At 34.6% G+C, this 16,536-nt stretch overlaps 1 protein-coding gene across 1 annotated transcript; it reads right to left on the minus strand.

The window, feature by feature from the left end:
* Nucleotides 1-16,284, minus strand: LOC115957369 (cysteine-rich receptor-like protein kinase 4). Its single transcript, XM_031075599.1, has 7 exons — nt 14,935-16,284; nt 1,926-2,057; nt 1,612-1,775; nt 1,095-1,305; nt 729-966; nt 492-642; nt 1-382 (listed from the first exon to the last, which is right to left on the minus strand). The coding sequence occupies exons 1-7, from the start codon at nt 16,061-16,063 to the stop codon at nt 65-67; spliced, it is 2,343 nt and encodes a 780-aa protein (XP_030931459.1). The 5' UTR covers nt 16,064-16,284; the 3' UTR covers nt 1-64.
* Between the last annotated feature and the right edge of the window lie 252 nt (nt 16,285-16,536).

The raw sequence follows: 16,536 nt of genomic DNA on the forward strand, positions 1-16,536 counted from the left end.
TTCAACTTTTAAATATATATAGAATATAGATATGTGTGTGTTTGTTCCACAAAGACCTTCACATTCAACGAGCAACCAATTCAGTGATTGTTAGATCATCAACCGAACAAATTTCTTGCTGTAAAGCCTGTAATTTGTAGTCTTTTTCGTCGCCTTCATCTCTTTTCGTTGAGAAAGCAGGCTTTTTGGGATTTGTCACAACTAGAGTTTCATTTTTTAGCATTGAGGAAACTTCCAACATTGATGGCCTATTAATTGCGTTTTCCTGAACGCATAAAAGAGCTATTTGCATGCATCGAATTAGTTTACATGATGTAGTTGTATCATCTAGAGTTGGATCCATAAATTCCATGCCTTTGCCTTCTTTCCATAGCTCATATGCCTGAAATATAGAATATTGACCATCATTTTGAAATGCGGAAATATATAATACACAACAAATGAAAACAAATTCAAGATTGGTTCTAGCAATGTTTGTTAAAGTAACTTACATACTCTAGGAGGTTTACATACTCATCCAAGCCATGATAAAAAGCAGTCCTCTTACCACTTATGATTTGTAGAAGTAGAACTCCAAAGCTATAAACATCAGATTTAGTGGAGTATACACCTTTTCGGGCGTATTCAGGAGGAATATAACCACTACATTGTTGAATTATCAAACAACATTGTTAATTACTTAATAAGAAATCATGGGCTATAAAGCTTTATTAAGTAGAGGTACTTACTATGTTCCAACAATCCGATCTGTGTTTGCTTCATGTTCATCTTTCTTGAAAATTCTAGCCATGCCAAAGTCTGAGATCTTTGGCTTCATCTCTTCATCCAATAAAATGTTACTGGATTTTAAGTCTCGGTGAATTATTATCATTCTTGAGTATTCTTGGAGATATAGAAGCCCTTGAGTTATTCCATCAATAATGTCAATACGTTTTTTCCAATCCAATAGGTCTCGTTTGATAAGGTCTATGACAAATTCCATATTATAACAATCAGTTATATAATCATATTTGGCCTAATAGAGCACTCGGATGTGAAAAATTGCATTAAACATATCTCAAATATTGTAATTGGAAACAGGAAAGATATCAAACCAAAGAGGTAGTAGTCCAAGCTTTTATTTGGCATGTACTCGTAGATTAGCATTTGTTCATCACTTTCAATGCAAAATCCCAAAACTCGCACAAGATTTACATGTTGTAGTTTCGCGGTAAGCATAACCTCAGTCTTAAACTCCTCAAATCCTTGCGCAGATGTTTTTGAAAGTTTTTTCACTGCTATTTCCTTTCCATTTGGTAACACACCCTGATGAAATATACACACACTTATGATTGGTATTATTCACCCAAAAAGATACTCCAAGTCATTTTCTACCCATGCTGATAAGAGTATTGCTAGGACACAACATTTTTCATAACTCCAAACATGACTTATAAAGTCTATAAATGCTTTTATTATACACAAATCACAACAAATCATATTAACAATTGTGAAAAATGTTGTGTCCCGAATCCTATTTGGCAATAAAATATGACATTGGAATTGTTTTATAAATAGATTCATGTTTCTGCTAATTGCTTGAGTGTAAAAGATGTAGTAACAACAGTTTACCTTGTAAACGGGGCCATAACCTCCCTCTCCGAGTTTATTTTCAAATGAAAATTTATTTGTAGCTGCCTCAATGTCAGCTAAACTAAATACTTGCAGATTAGGAACAGTGCTATTTGAATCTCCAGCAGCTGCTATGTTCTTAGCTTTGGACTCTAATTTTTTAGCTATAACCACAATTCCAATATTGAAAAAATAAGAATAAAAAGAAGAGCAAAGCCTAAAAATATTAATTCCTAAATCATGGGAATAGTAAAGTAATCCTTCTAACCATAGATGTGAATTGTAACACATGTAGTTGAAAAAAAAAAAGTTACCTTTGGATCTGAGCTTTCTCATCCGTAAGTAACACACTAAAAGGCATAGTAGGAGAGCAACGGTAGCGGTTGTAGTCAAAATGATCACTAATAATCGCCACTTGGGTCGTCCATTATTTTCTTCCTCTTGAGCTGACAATGCAATTCATTAACGTAACGAGAGATGAATATGTCATAGAAGATCTTGAAACAATGTCATTCAAATTTTGTCATTTTTGAAAACTTGAACAATGTGTTTGGAAATGCTGGAGGAGAGAGGAAGAGAAGAGAAATGTAGTCATTTCCTTTTGGTCCACATATTTACAATCTGCCCAAATTGGGCAGATTTGAAGGGAGGGAATGGATTTTTAAAAATGGGGCCCACAACATAACATAATATAATATGAAGTTATATATTTGTCCATAAGTGCACTTGCACCAGTAGGTGTAAAATAGAAAAAGTGCATAATTTTACATATTTTTGCTCAAAATTTACTCACATTAATCTGTCTACATTACTATACATATCCAATATTGCTACAGTAACTATGCAAATATACACGGTTAAGCTTTCTAAATGATTATTTTACTTTATTTTCTCTCTGTTCCCCTACCCCTTTCTCCTTTACTTTCTCTCCAATCTAGCAACACCTTACCCTCTTCCTCCTCTACCTTCTCTTGAATCCAACAACATGCTATGCAAATCTATACAAATTATCAAACTCATTCTAAATCTAGATCCAAATTCATCAAACCCATATACAAATTCATATAAATAATCAAACCCAAATTGCAAAAGAAGAAGGAGGAGAAGAAGAAGATGCCGAAGAAGAAGTAGCAACAACAAATTTGCCCAAAATCACTACTTTCTCCGCCCAAAATCTTTGCTTTCTTTGCCCAAAATTACTGCCCATAATCAAACCCAAATTGCAAAAGAAGAAGAAGAAGAAGAAGAAGAAGAAAGAAGAAGGAGAACGAGAGTGAGAAGAAAGAGTCTAAGTCTAAGTGTTCAGAGAAAAAAAAAGAGTATTAGGTGGGGGTAGGTGTGAAATAATAAAAAAAGTGAGGAAAAATATTATTTAAATAAAAGATTGTGTATAATAGATAAATTGATGTGGATGTTTTTGTAAAGTACTTGTGTAAAATAGAAAAAAAAAAGGGGTGCTTATGCTAAAATAAATGGAAAACTTTAGACGTATTAATGCGAATGCTCTAACTTCTATGCAATTTTTACATTTATATGAGCATAAAGTAAAAAAAACCATATATTTTCTTTTCATTTTCTTTCTTATTGCAAACCAAACAAAGGAAAAAGAAATATATTCTTCTCTTTTCTTTTCCCCTTCTTTCCCTATTTCCAAACATACACATGAGAATTGATTTCTTTTCTTTTCTTTTCTTTTCTTTCTCACTTCCTTGCTATTAGTCATTTATTTTCTCTTCTCTTCCCTCATTAATAACCAAACAAAGCCTAATTGTTAAAGGAATGGTATCTCATATAGTCTAGTTATGAGTTTAAAACTTTAAATTTGGTACAATTGTGGCCTTAAAAGAGGGGCTTTTACACCCTCCAATCCCAGCTTGCCACATCAGTATTTTACAAATTAAAGAATAAGTAGTGCCACACATAATCAATCCCCAACAACCTAAATCACAAATCCTCTCCTTTCATAGATTCAGCTAGCCCTCAGTCTCCACCCATCGTTGACTGTAGTCTTCAGCATCCTTAGTACCAAGCTCAACCCATCACTAACTCCCATTCATCCCTTAACTTGAGTTAATGAGTTCTTCTAAAACTCTCTCTCTCTCTCTCTCTGTGTAAAAATTAAACCTCCATGGCCAGCCAAAGCTTTGTATGAGCTTTTACCACCGCCTACCAGTCATCATTGCCATATTCTCTCTCTCTCTCTCTCTCTCTCTCTCTTCCCAACTTTTTCCTTCTCTCTCAACCCTCTCCCTTTTTTAGATTCATCCATCTCACTCTCACTTGATTTGGGTCTCTTTGTATCTTTGTTTGATTCATCTCGTAGTGAGCACTACCACACCATGGTCGTAATTTAGAGGTTCTAGGTGGTCATGTTTGGTGGATTTACAAATTGGTGGTCATGGTTGGGTGTTTTGAGAGGTTTTTGGTATTGGAAGACTCTAGCCATGATCTGAAAGGCATGACAAAGCCTAGGGGATTGCGAATTGGTGGTGGTGAGCGGCGGCACACCTTAGTGCCAAGGAAGCTAGCCACTATTGGTGATGGGCAATGCTTGGTGGCTGGCCAAATCTGAAAGAGTATATTGTGATTTGGTGGGTTGATGAGGATTGATTATGTATGGCACTACCTATTCTTTATTTGCAAAATGCTGACGTGGCAAGCTGGGATTAGAGGATGTAAAACCCCTCATTTATGCCACAATCAAACTGAATTTAAACTCTTAGTTTATTAAAGCAATACTTGATAATTTAATCTTATCAATGTCAAAAAGAAATCACTTGTGCCACCTTTTGTGTTCCACTTTATATTCTATCAAATATAATATTTCTTGCGTTTGATTTTTTACTTTGATTATTTTATTAGGAAAATAAAATAAATATATGGTAAGTTATGATTGCTGAAGTATAAAGTTGAATACTGTTAGGGTCATATTTTGTTGTAATTGGCTAATCTTTTGACAAAATACACTTTACTTGTAATTAGGTAGATCTAAGATGGATTTAGTACTTTAAGAAACATGTTGTTCAAGACAAGTATTAAAGACTTCGAGATTAGTCCAAGAAACAAGTGAAGAAAAACTGTTCATTAAGTCTCGACAGATAGCTTGACAGATGCTATCAAGACTTAATGTGAAACTTAATAGATAGTTCAATCTATCGAGAATTACGATTTCAGAATTTCCAGATCTAAAATTCAGCCCAATCTTGTATATTTGTTTGGAATTTCTTTTCTCACAATCCTGGACATATATAAAGCTTATTTTAAAGGCCACACACACAAATATAGAGACCAGAAGACTTATTTTCTTTGTGTGAAACTAATGCGTTTATACGACATAGGGTTTTGTAACAGAGTGCTCTCAAAACTTCATTATTGATTAATAGAAGAACTTTGCAACCAACACCATCTATTCAAGTTGCTGGAGTTAGTCACGTACTTGGAATTCGTGCAAAGGGTTAGTCACAAATTGGAGATTTATGCATCAAGGGAAAGAAGGCTACAACAAGATCAAGTCTAATTGGGTATTGGAGCAAAGGTTCAACTATGCATTGGTATTTTGGGATAGGCCAGGGTAGTTGGTAAGATTCCTTATACTTGTAACCACTTGATTATTGATTAGTGGATTCTTGGGAGTGGTGACCTTAAAATCACCCGGTGGGGCTTTTGTCTTGCTAGGTTTTCCCCATTTGTCAATAAATCATTGTGTTCAATTTATTTTTTGTTGCATTTAGTTGTTGTTGTTGTTGTTGGATTTTTTTTTTTTTTTTTTTTTTTTTTTGTGGTGATTTGTTAGTGCCTCCACGATTTGCATACAATTGAACCTAATTAATCAACTTTGGTAATTGAATTAATTAACCAGGATCAAACTATCTTAACCCAACAAATACACAAAATGGGACAGAGAAATTGAATTCGGTCAATGTTGTATTGCATATGTCATGCCAATTAGCAACTGACATTTTGTGGAATAATTCTAGTACCACATAAAATGTCACAACTTTTAACACAATCATCTTATATGACAAACTGCTCATCACTTTAACATGGACCCACTACTCACAGTTTGTCATGTGGTTGATTGTGGCAAAGTTGTAGTCCTATTTTTGTTTCGTTTTATGGTATACTACATAGCATCGTTCTATTCCAGTCCCTCTTTTGGGGATAACTAGCAATGAAGTCTCTATCTATTTCTAAGCTAACTGATGAAATACACGAAAAACTAGGTCTTGATGGCCTACCAAGTCATTAGAAAAAAAAATCATTTAAGAAGCTGGTTACTTTACGACTATGGAAGAAATTTTTATACCCTTTCGCTTATATCTAAGCCCACCACAACAATACAGAGAAGGTTTGAAAATGTTGTGAACTATATCTGGTGCTCATAGACTTATTGCTAAACAAAAGGACAATAATCAAAGCTCATGTGTGACGCCTTTGGGTGCAATTTTGTAACGAGTGGCTAGGAGGAGAGAAAGATTTCAACATGATTATTTGAATCATGGGGAGGCCATCGAAATTGTTAGGTTCTAAGTATTTAGTCATAAATGTTTAGGTTCTAAATATGTTGTATGTTGACAAACTGAGAAGAAAAACTTGTCTAGGATTAGATGTTAGTGTCTTTGAAGTGTTTTAGACATTGCTCAAGTTACTACAAGTCAAGATTCAAGAACATACAAGCTGCTGAAAGAAAAATACAAAATTTGTCAAGCTTGACCGATTGAGAGAAGCCTTTGATTGATCAAACGGCGAATTTGCAAAATTTTAAATAAAACCCAACAGCCCACGAAACGTTTAGGATTTGAGTCCAACACGGCTAGGTATAAAAGGAAAACCCTAAAACATGTTTTTTCAGGTCTTGAGAGTTAGTCTTGTAAGATTTGTGAGGTTTTGTACCTTCCAATTTTATCAAGCACCTACTGGAGATCAAATCCATATTACTAGAACTGGTGGAGTAAAGCTGCAACCAAGCCTTTAGTTATCAAGTGTAATAAAGAATAAGGCATGAACTGGTGGTTCATGTGAGAGCAGATCCAGATTAAAGAAGTCTGAGAAGTTTAGAGCCCAGTTTGGTAATTGTGTTAGATTTACTACAAATCGGTATTGTTAACTGTAAATCTCAATTTGATATAGTGGATTGTTCTCTTGGGATAGTTCCCCCCAGGTTTTTCACCTTGAAACAAGTTGTTTCATTAGTTTTCCTAGGTTATTATATCATTGTGTTATTTACTTTTATGCTGTGCATGATATGTTTGATTATTGTTTAAACTAGGACTGCATAATTAACCTAAGTAACTACTTGGCTAATCAATTAGGTTAAATATATTTTGTTTTCTAGGGGTCTAAAACTTTACAAGTGTTATCAGAGTGGGTTAGCTCTTGATTAGGTAGTCTTGCCTAGAGTTGATCATTGACCTCTGCTGTCATGGATTGTGGTCACTCACTAGTGATCCCTCCCTACTTTGATGGGAATAACTATGCATATTAGAAGGTGAGGATGAAAGCCTTTTTGAAATCTTAGGATGAGAAAGTTTGGTTATTTGTGGAAACTGGTTGGGAAAAACCTACCACTCCTGTGGCTCAATGGATTGGTGCCCAAAAGGTTGCTCTAGCTTTAATAGCAAGACAATGAATGTGATATTCAATGCTATTTCCCTAAAAGAATTCAAAAAGATATCTAATGTAGAGGTAGCACACACTGAATGGAATATCTTACAAACTGTGCATAAAGGAATTAAACCTATGAAAATAAATAAATTGCAATAGTTAACTTCTAGGATTGAAAGTATCAAAATGGCAGAAGATGAGACCTTTAATGAGTTTTACGCTAAAATTAATGACATAGTAAACTCTGCTTTTAACTTAGTTGAAGTTTATGAGGAACATCAGATAGTTAGAAAAATCTTAAGATTCTTAACTGAAGAATTTAGGCCCCAAGTAACTGCCATTATTGAGAGTAAGGATGTGGACATAATCCCTATGGATGACCTAGTTGGATCCCTTCAAACTTATGAGTCTGATTTACCTAAGACCAGTAAATCCAAATCTATGGCCTTGAAATCAAAAGATGATGTTGATGAGAACGTGTTTGACAATGAGATTTCTTCTATTGAAAATGCTTATCTTGCCAAACAATTTAGGAACTTTTTGAAAAATAATAATAAAATGGTCAGAAATAAAAACTTTGCTGAGCATAAGAATGTGAAGAAGAATGAACAACCTAAAGGTAATCCATTTGAAAAACCTAACTTTAACAAAGATAAGGTTGGTCAATCTTCTAGCAACTCTTTAGGCCAACAATGTTTTGGATGTCAAGGTTATGGACATGTTAGAGCTAAATGTCCTACATACTTAAGGTCTAAGGGTAAAGCTATGGCTGTCACTCTTAGTGATGATGAGGGATCTGATTATGAGTCAAATAGTGATCAAGAAGGTAAGTTCACGGCCTTCACTGCTACTACTATAGTAGATGAATCTATTGAGTAAAATGTTGAGAGTCTTGATGAGGAACCCTCTAAGAATGCTAACTTGCAAGAAGCTTACAATAAGCTAATTAAATTATAGCTAAGATGCCACTAATGTTGAACTTTTTTTGAAAACGATTGACACTCTAGAACTTGAAAAGAAAAAAATTTTGTTCAAATTATTTGATGCAAATGAATTGATTAATGCTGTTAAGATCGAGAACATGACTTTGATTAAAAAGGGACTAGAAACTAAGTTGAATGTTGCTAGAGAACAACTGGTAGGACTTCTAGTTCTAAGCTTGATAACATGTTGAGTGTTCAAAAATCATCATCTGATAAGATAAGATTAGGACATGTTGAGAGTGGTTCTTCTTCTATGTTGACTTAAACTAAGTTTGTTCCTCTAGTATCTGTGCCTAAATCGGAAGTGAGGGTTAAAAAGAAAGAAATTCTAGCCACTAGGAAAATTAAGGTAGATTTAAGTGACACCAAACCTAAGCAACCTGTTTATCTTGTTGCTAAGAAACAACACAAGCCTCAATGGTTTTGCCATTTTTGTGGTAAAGCTGGGCATGCTCGCCCTAACTGCTTGCATGCTAGTAGGCAAGCAACTTAACAAAAAGTGTATGTGCCCAAAGCATAAGATCCAATGACACTTATTCATGAGTTGGTAAAAGCTCTTAGCCTCTATTCCAATTTTGGAGTTGCTTATCAATCTCATCTGTCTAAGAACTCCAATTTCAAGCATGCACCTAAAAAGATGTGGATGCAAAGGACTCATCATAAATGAGCTTGTTTGACATGGTCCTTATGCTTTGTTTCTTGATTCTTTGGATAAATTGTTTTGTTTAGGATTTTATGTTTTGCATTTCATTCTAGGATTGATTAGGATGTTTTTAAGTTTTTTTTTTTTTTAAATAATTGTATTACACCATTTAGTGTGCGTTTGGATACTGCTTATTTTGCTGAAAACTGAAAACAAAAAAAATCATATCTCGGTTACTGTTCACTCTTAAAATTACTGTTCATAAGCCTAAATGCACTGTTCATGTCCCATGAATAGTGCACCAGGCGCTGGAATTAAAAAAAAAAAAAAAAATCAGCCAAAAACTAATTAATTTGCGTGAAAACGCAGACGCAATCCAAACAAAGCTTTAGTGTGTGATTAAGGTTGGTCAATGAACCTTTGCATTCATGACTGTGTACCTTATTTAGCTTTGATAAGCTTTGTTTTTCATTCACTAGTTTGTGATACTTTATGCTTGATTGTGTGATTTGTATTTAGTCTTTAATCAAATGATCTTGATTTTGATATCACATATTTTGATCGTAAGTACTAAAAAAACCTAGGAAAAAGGCATAAATGACTATCTCACCACTATTACTTGCCAATCATAAACACCTGTGTGCAAATCATAAAAAATGTGCTCGGTAAAGTGAAGCACTTGCACAACAAGAAAAAGGTGTTTGTAAATATAAAGGGTATTTTCTTTTTTTTCTCTTATATACCCATACATGATATGCAAAATTGTGTTTGAAAGAGAAAAAAAATATATGGTCAAAAGAAAAAAAAAATACAAAAAGAATCAAAACGCTTTTAAAATTTGATTGCATGTATGTTTCTAGGAGATGTGAGAGTTATAGGATGTAACTCTTTAGGTGATAGTTGCTTTCAAACCAATGTAATTGATGATGTAGAAATTTGAGTAAATTCTATCTACATATCACCTGTTTAGTGTTTTGTACACTTACTAGTTGCATAAACTACACGCAAATCATTGCTAAATCATGTACATGAGATTGTGTGTGTTGTCTAATCTGGCCACCTTTAATTGCATATGAAGTGATGTATAATACAACTTTCTTGAATTTGGGTGGAATTTGATGAAAAATGGTTTAGAAGTTTTAAATCGAGTGATTTTTACTTGTTTGATTTTAAGTGTAAAATGATTTTGAAATTTCTAGATGTGTTCGTGTGCATTTCATATCATAAAAACTGCTTTTGAGTTGGTGTTTTGCAAAATTCAAAAATTTTCACTGATTTGATTAATTGAAATAGACTCTTAACCAATTGAAAATGTCTAGTTTTTAAGCCAAAACTCTATGCCTGGTTTGATCAATTGAAAATTCCTAGTTTGCCTATTCGATCGATGCCCAATTCCTCTCGATCAATTGAAATTTAAATTTTTTGAATTTTAAAGGCTTTTGATAGATCCGTTTTTGTCCTATCTCGCCATTTGTCTTTGACTCCTCTCGATCCCTCTTAGAACAAAAAAAAATTTTGTATCGAAAATTCCTGGTTTGCCTATTTGATTGATGCTCGATTCCTCTCGACCGATCGAAATTTGAATTTTTCGAATTTTAAAGGCTTTTGACAAATCAGTTTTTGTCCTATCTCACCATTTTTCTTCAACTCCTCTCGATCCCTCTTAGAACATAATTTTTTTTTTTGTCTTTTTCCAAGTCAAAGCTTTAAGGTTTTCTTCTACATCATTGGTAAGACTCTTTTACCTTTTATTTATTATTATTTTTTAATCAAATTACAACATAACATGCATGAATCATTCAAATTTCTTAAAAAAATTTTACTTAGAAAATTTGGGATTTTTGATATTTTTGGGTGTTTTGATTTGAAATGGTCAATGGGTTTTTGTCTATGCATGATATATACATGATTCCTATGCTTGAATTTCAAAATTTTCATGATTCTTGAAAATTTTCAAAATTGGGGTTCATGTGTTCTTGAGTAAATTGGGGATTTTGTTCAATTGGATAAAATTGGGTAACATTGATCCTTGTAGTTGATTGATTGAATGTTTATAACATGTTTTAAACCTGTTGTGATGATCAATTTGTGTTTTTTTGAAAAAGTAGGGTTTATGTTCTTCATAAATTGGGGATTTTTGATAAAACTTGATTTTCTTGATCAATTTTCAAAATTCTTTGATTTTGAACACCTCAATGCATTTGTTTCATGCATCATACGAGTATGTGCATCATACATCATGTAGATTTTCAAGATTGCATTCCTGTATTCTGTTTATCTCTCTAATGCAATTTGCCCTTGTGTTTTCTTGTGTTTTTGTTTTTGTTTCTACTCCTTAGAACTTAGACATGGCTCCTAGATTCTATGGGTTGGTTGCCCATTTGTACAAACTTAGTGTCTCCCCATGTAGCCATAATTAGAAAGTTCAACTCTATCCTGTCTGTCCAGTTTGCTACAACCAGTGGTCACTTCTTGACTACTTGGATTAGGGGTGATAAGTATCAAATCACTAAGTAGTGGCTGATGCTCTCATAGTTCCTTTTGTACATCACCCTACATATCCATACACTGACCCTCCCTCTCTTAGTGATGTTATGTCACTTTTGTGTGGCAAACCAATGACATTGGAAGATGAGCCTCAACTTGAGTCTAGTGAACAGATTGAGGAAAATTATCTTTTTGTTTAGGATTGCATGTCATAGTATCTTTCATATCTCTCATATACATACGATTACTATTAATCGTTGTATATTCTTCTATGCCCTTGAAACTGGTGCTTCCATGTGTATCTGTTCTCTTTTCATCCAAACCGTTGTAGCTGTCAACAGAAACACTTCCAAGAAACAGGATCTCTTCTTCCCTGTTTCAATCCTTAAGATCTTAGAACATCTAGTATTTGTGTGTACCTCCTCTTCTAAGCTTGACCATCAAATAGCACCTATTGGAGCAACCTTTTTGAAGCAAAGAGAGCTTAAAAGAAGACCCCAGCAACAAGCAAGGGAAAGGGAAAGCAACAAAGAGTGCATCCTCCCTAAGGAGATTTACAAATTGATCCTTTTGTGGATCCTATTGTTAAGGTTGAAGATAGGGATGGGGATACTTCTACTGCTGGTACTTCTAGAGTTGCACCATCCCTCTGCTCCATGCTAGAGAGAGTGCTAGAGACTCAGTCGTACACCACACCATGATGGAGACCTTTATGATGACTCAGGAAGCCCATGGACAACTTTTGGAATCATTGATTACAGATGTTTCTACTTTGAGAGTTGAGTTCAATGAGTATAGGAGTTCTTTTCCTCCACCTCCACCCTCAGATGATTGAGATGATTGCCTTTGGCAATACGTAACAAAAAGGGGAAGTAGAATAGGTAGGGGGGAGAGTTCTTGTACTTAGGGGGAGTTTGTTTAGTTTTGTTTAGCCTTTTCTTTCTCATTTATTGTTTTTATTATTTTGTTGTGTATTAACTTGTTTCACAAACTTGATGCTTTATGAGATATCTCGGTTTTCGTTGGTTTCCTTGTTATATTTTTGTTTTGTGATTCAAATTTATGTTTATACTGTATTTTCCACACATGCTTTTTTGGTTTGTTTTCAGTATTTTAGGAATTTATAGGTTAATTCTTTCATTATGCTGCTGCCTATTATTGCAACTTATAGATAGTAGATTGTAATTGAATTGTATTGGGCATATTTCTTATAATTGGGTCAGTTCTTGAGTTGAGCAATACATTTTGTATATAAGTTTAGTCATTGATTACCAAAGGGAGAGATTGTTAGGCTCTAAATATTTAGTCCTAAATGTTTAGGTTCTAAATGTGTTGTATGTTGGCAAACTAAGAACAAAAACTTGTCTAGGATTAGATCTTGGTGTCTTTGTAGTGTTTTAGATATTGCTCAAGTTGACACAAGTCAAGATTCAAGAACGTACACACTGCAAAAAGAAGAATTCAAAATTTGTCAAGCTCGACTGATCGAGAGAAGTCTTCGATTGATCGAACTGCGAATTTGTAGAATTTTAAATAAAGCCCAACAACCCGCAAAATGTTTAGGGTTTCAGTCCAACACTACTAAGCATAAAAGGAAAACCTTAAAACACATTTTTCAAGTCTTGAGAGTTACTCTTGTGAGATTTGTGAGGTTTTGTATCTTCTAACTCTACCAAGAACCTACCGGCGATCAAATCCATATTGCTAGTACTAGTGGAGTAAAGCTAAAACCAAGCCTTCAGCTATCAAGTGTACTGAAGAATAAGGCATGAACTGGTGGTTCATGTAAGAGCAAATCCAGATCAAAGAAGTCTGAGGAGTTCAAAGCCCAGTTTGGTAACTGTGTTAGATTTACTACAAATTAGTATTTTTGACTATAAATCTCAATTTGATATAGTGGATTGTTCTCTTGGGATAGTTCCCCCCCATATTTTTTAACATTGAAACGAGTTGTTTCATTAGTTTTCCTAGGTCATCATATCATTGTGTTATTTATTTTTCTACTATGCATGATATGTTTGATTATTGTTTAACCTAGGATTGCATAATTAACCTAAATAACTACTTGGCTAATCAATTAAGTTAAACATATTATGTTTTCCAAGGGTTTAAAACTTTACAAACATTTTTACAAGCCTTTGCCAAAATTTGGCATTATAGCCCTATCAATGCACTGGATACAGAATCAAGCGTAATGAATCTTTTTTCCTTAATTAAACACATTGGGACATCTAAAATATTGGTTTCTTAATTATTTTGGCTAATACGATTGTATTTCAAGTCATAATGATACTATTTGATAGACATGGTAAAACCGGCCAAAATTTGCTGACCCGACCCAAACTCTCTTGTTTTGAACTTGCCTAAACTAAAATATTTTGGCCCGAATAAAAATGGACCAACCCACGGCCCGATCTTTTTTTTTTTGTGGGCTAACCCGGTCCGACTCGACTAACCCGTGACCTGACCTGACCCATTTTAGACTACATGCCAAGGTGCATAGACATAAAGCACTACACTAACACTATTTAGCCATTTAGTAGCCATTAGTGGCAGTGGCCACACTCCCATTTATTAAAAAAAAAAGTTAATTAAAAGGAATAAAAATACAAAAGGCAAAAGTATCTACAACTACACGTTTACACTACTAAATGTCTAACACTAAGTTAAATACTAAGTAGTTGAGGAAAAAAAAATACAAAAGGCAAAAGCATTTACAACTACTCGTCTATACTACTAAATGTCTAACACGAAATTAAATACTAAGTAGTAGAGAAAAAAAATACAAAAGGAAAAATAATTTATAACTACACTTCTACACTACTAAACGTGTAACACTAAGTTAAATACTAAGTAGTAGAGTTAAATACTAGGACTAAGTTACTAAAATAAGTCTAAATAGCACAAAACAAAACTAAAGTAAAAGAAAAAGGTCCAAAAGCCCATATCATTAGTGAATTTTGAATCTGAAGTGTGTAAACTTAAAATATATACTTTTTGTGCTCCTTGAAATCTATCTCCCTCTCAAGTTGTAAATTTGTAATTATAAGTATTATGCCTGTGAGTTATTAACATGGAAGATTTTGTTATTATAAGTGTAAAGAATTTTAGTCATATATGCACAAAACTATCAGAATTGGAAGGATATGGAAAATTTTATGTTTTTGGTTTGTTTGTTTTTTTCCCTTCACATGTATAGTAGTAACACAAAGAGTCTAATAAAAGTAGGTGCCCACTTAACAAAAAAAATAAAGGGTATTATGTACAATTTGTTTTCTTGATTGATTTGATTCATTCTCTCTAAAAATTTGGCATTTATTTTATTTTATTTATTTATTTATTTTCCATGTGTAAATACAGGTTGGCTTGAACACGTCCGACCCCCCCACAACCTGATTGGCCCAACTCGTTTTCAACCCGTTTAAAATAGTTCACTTTTGAACTTGACCCGTTTAACCCATAATCCGATTAACCCGGCCCGATTCGACAGACTACCATGTCTACTATTTGATTCTTTAAAAATGTGGGCAATTAAATTAACTTTCTGGCAGGAGAAAATTTAATTTAAAGAAATAGAATACCAAGAGTGCAGCATCTCTTCCGTACCTGCTAAAGAAAGTGCCCAATTATCATCATATGGGATTTGCCACACAACGTAACCAAGTAGCTTCTTCTCTCTGGCATAAGAAACCTTCATTCTGATAGCCTCAACATCATCAAAGCCAATCCAAGTCGATCCGACTGTGCAGTAATTTACTACATATGTAGCATTATACATTATAGCAGCCCCATAGCTCTGAACATAACTCTTGATTCGATAATACCTGATGGCTCCACCACCTTTAATTGCAATGGCGGCAGGAACTGTTGCTGGAGCACCTATTCCGTTGTCATTGGGGTTCTTTAGCCTCCATGCATAGCCATAGAAAGGCAATCCCAAAACCAACTTGCTAGCAGACAAGCCTCTACCAATCCATGCACCAATACCATAATCCGTACTAGCGTTACTCGATGGGTCATATAAGGCTGCAGAAGCACCGGTATAGTTTGACCATCCGGGCGCATGGTAGTCATAAGCATTAACATGGACCCAGTTCAAGTTACTCCGAATCGAGTCCACAGGGAAAGAAACTGAATTTAAATCTGGCGAGAAATGAACAGCAGCAGTCAAAATCAAGTCTTTCTGGCTAGAATTCTTTGCCTCAGAATTCACAGCCGCACGCCAATCTTGAAATAGCAATCCCATATTGGTCATGTCGGAGCTAGTGTTCGCGGAATCCCAACCAAAGTCTAGGCCTTGAAAGCCATAAAGTCTTGCTATCTTTATTGAAGAGTCTATGAAAGATTTTCTGTAAGAAGCCTTGCTGACCATATTTGAAAGGGTGGTGTGGTTTGCCCCTGCACCACCAATGGAAAGAAGAGTGGTGACTGATGGGTTCTTTTGTCTAACAGTGTCTGTGAAGGTGAAGAAGTATTGCTTATCACTGGATGATACAGAGAGCTCGTAGGAGGAAGAGTTTACATCAGCGAAAGCGCAAATAAGGTGAGTAAAGAGGGCTGAGTTTATGTCTGAAATGGGAGACCCGGTGCGAGAGTACCAGTAACCTGATTTGAACCAAGTTTGGGCTTCTGAAGGCATCAGTTCTGAAAAGAGAAGGATATGGAAAAGCAGAATGACAATTTTGGACATCATGTATGAGGGTACTTGATTCTCAGGAGCAAATATAAGGTGCATATAGAAAAGTCACCAAATTAATTGACAGTATTTGTGCAAGGAGAGGATTTTGTGAACTGCTAGTACCTTTGACAGGTGAGATTTAAGAGGGAGAAGGAGGAGAGGCCAGAGGAAGAAGACAGTGACAGATTAGTAGGCCATTGAAGAATGGCGTGGCAACTAATGCTTCCACTGCATCCTGCTTATGACAAAAGGCCAAAGGTGTAAGTATGAACATGACTTTTTTCTAGTTGTGATTATTCAATTATCAATAAAAGAAAATAAGTTTTGATAAGAAAGAAAGTAATGTTATAGTTACACGTGGGATCTACCATAATGCCTACTCTCTATGAGAGTCCGGAGCAGAGCTCATGAACTAGGTAAGAATTGCCCACTGTTTGAGAGCACCAAGCAGACATACTTATTGCTGTGACCTTGCAATCACTTTCGAAGGCCTTACTTAAAGTGGAGATATAACGCTATCTTTTTCTACT

The sequence above is a fragment of the Quercus lobata genome, chromosome 2 (genome assembly GCF_001633185.2).
Source record: "Quercus lobata isolate SW786 chromosome 2, ValleyOak3.0 Primary Assembly, whole genome shotgun sequence".
Taxonomy (NCBI): domain Eukaryota; kingdom Viridiplantae; phylum Streptophyta; class Magnoliopsida; order Fagales; family Fagaceae; genus Quercus; species Quercus lobata.

What these genes read in the sequence shown, in the direction of transcription:
- LOC115957369 (XM_031075599.1), bottom strand. Translation starts at nt 16,063, where the DNA reads ATGCACCTTATATTTGCTCCTGAGAATCAAGTACCCTCATACATGATG. An exon ending in TTGGGCACTTTCTTTAGCAG is followed by an intron (nt 2,058 to 14,934) that starts GTACGGAAGAGA and finishes TTGCATTGTCAG; the next exon opens with CTCAAGAGGAAGAAAATAAT. An exon ending in GTTATGGCCCCGTTTACAAG is followed by an intron (nt 1,306 to 1,611) that starts GTAAACTGTTGT and finishes ATATTTCATCAG; the next exon opens with GGTGTGTTACCAAATGGAAA.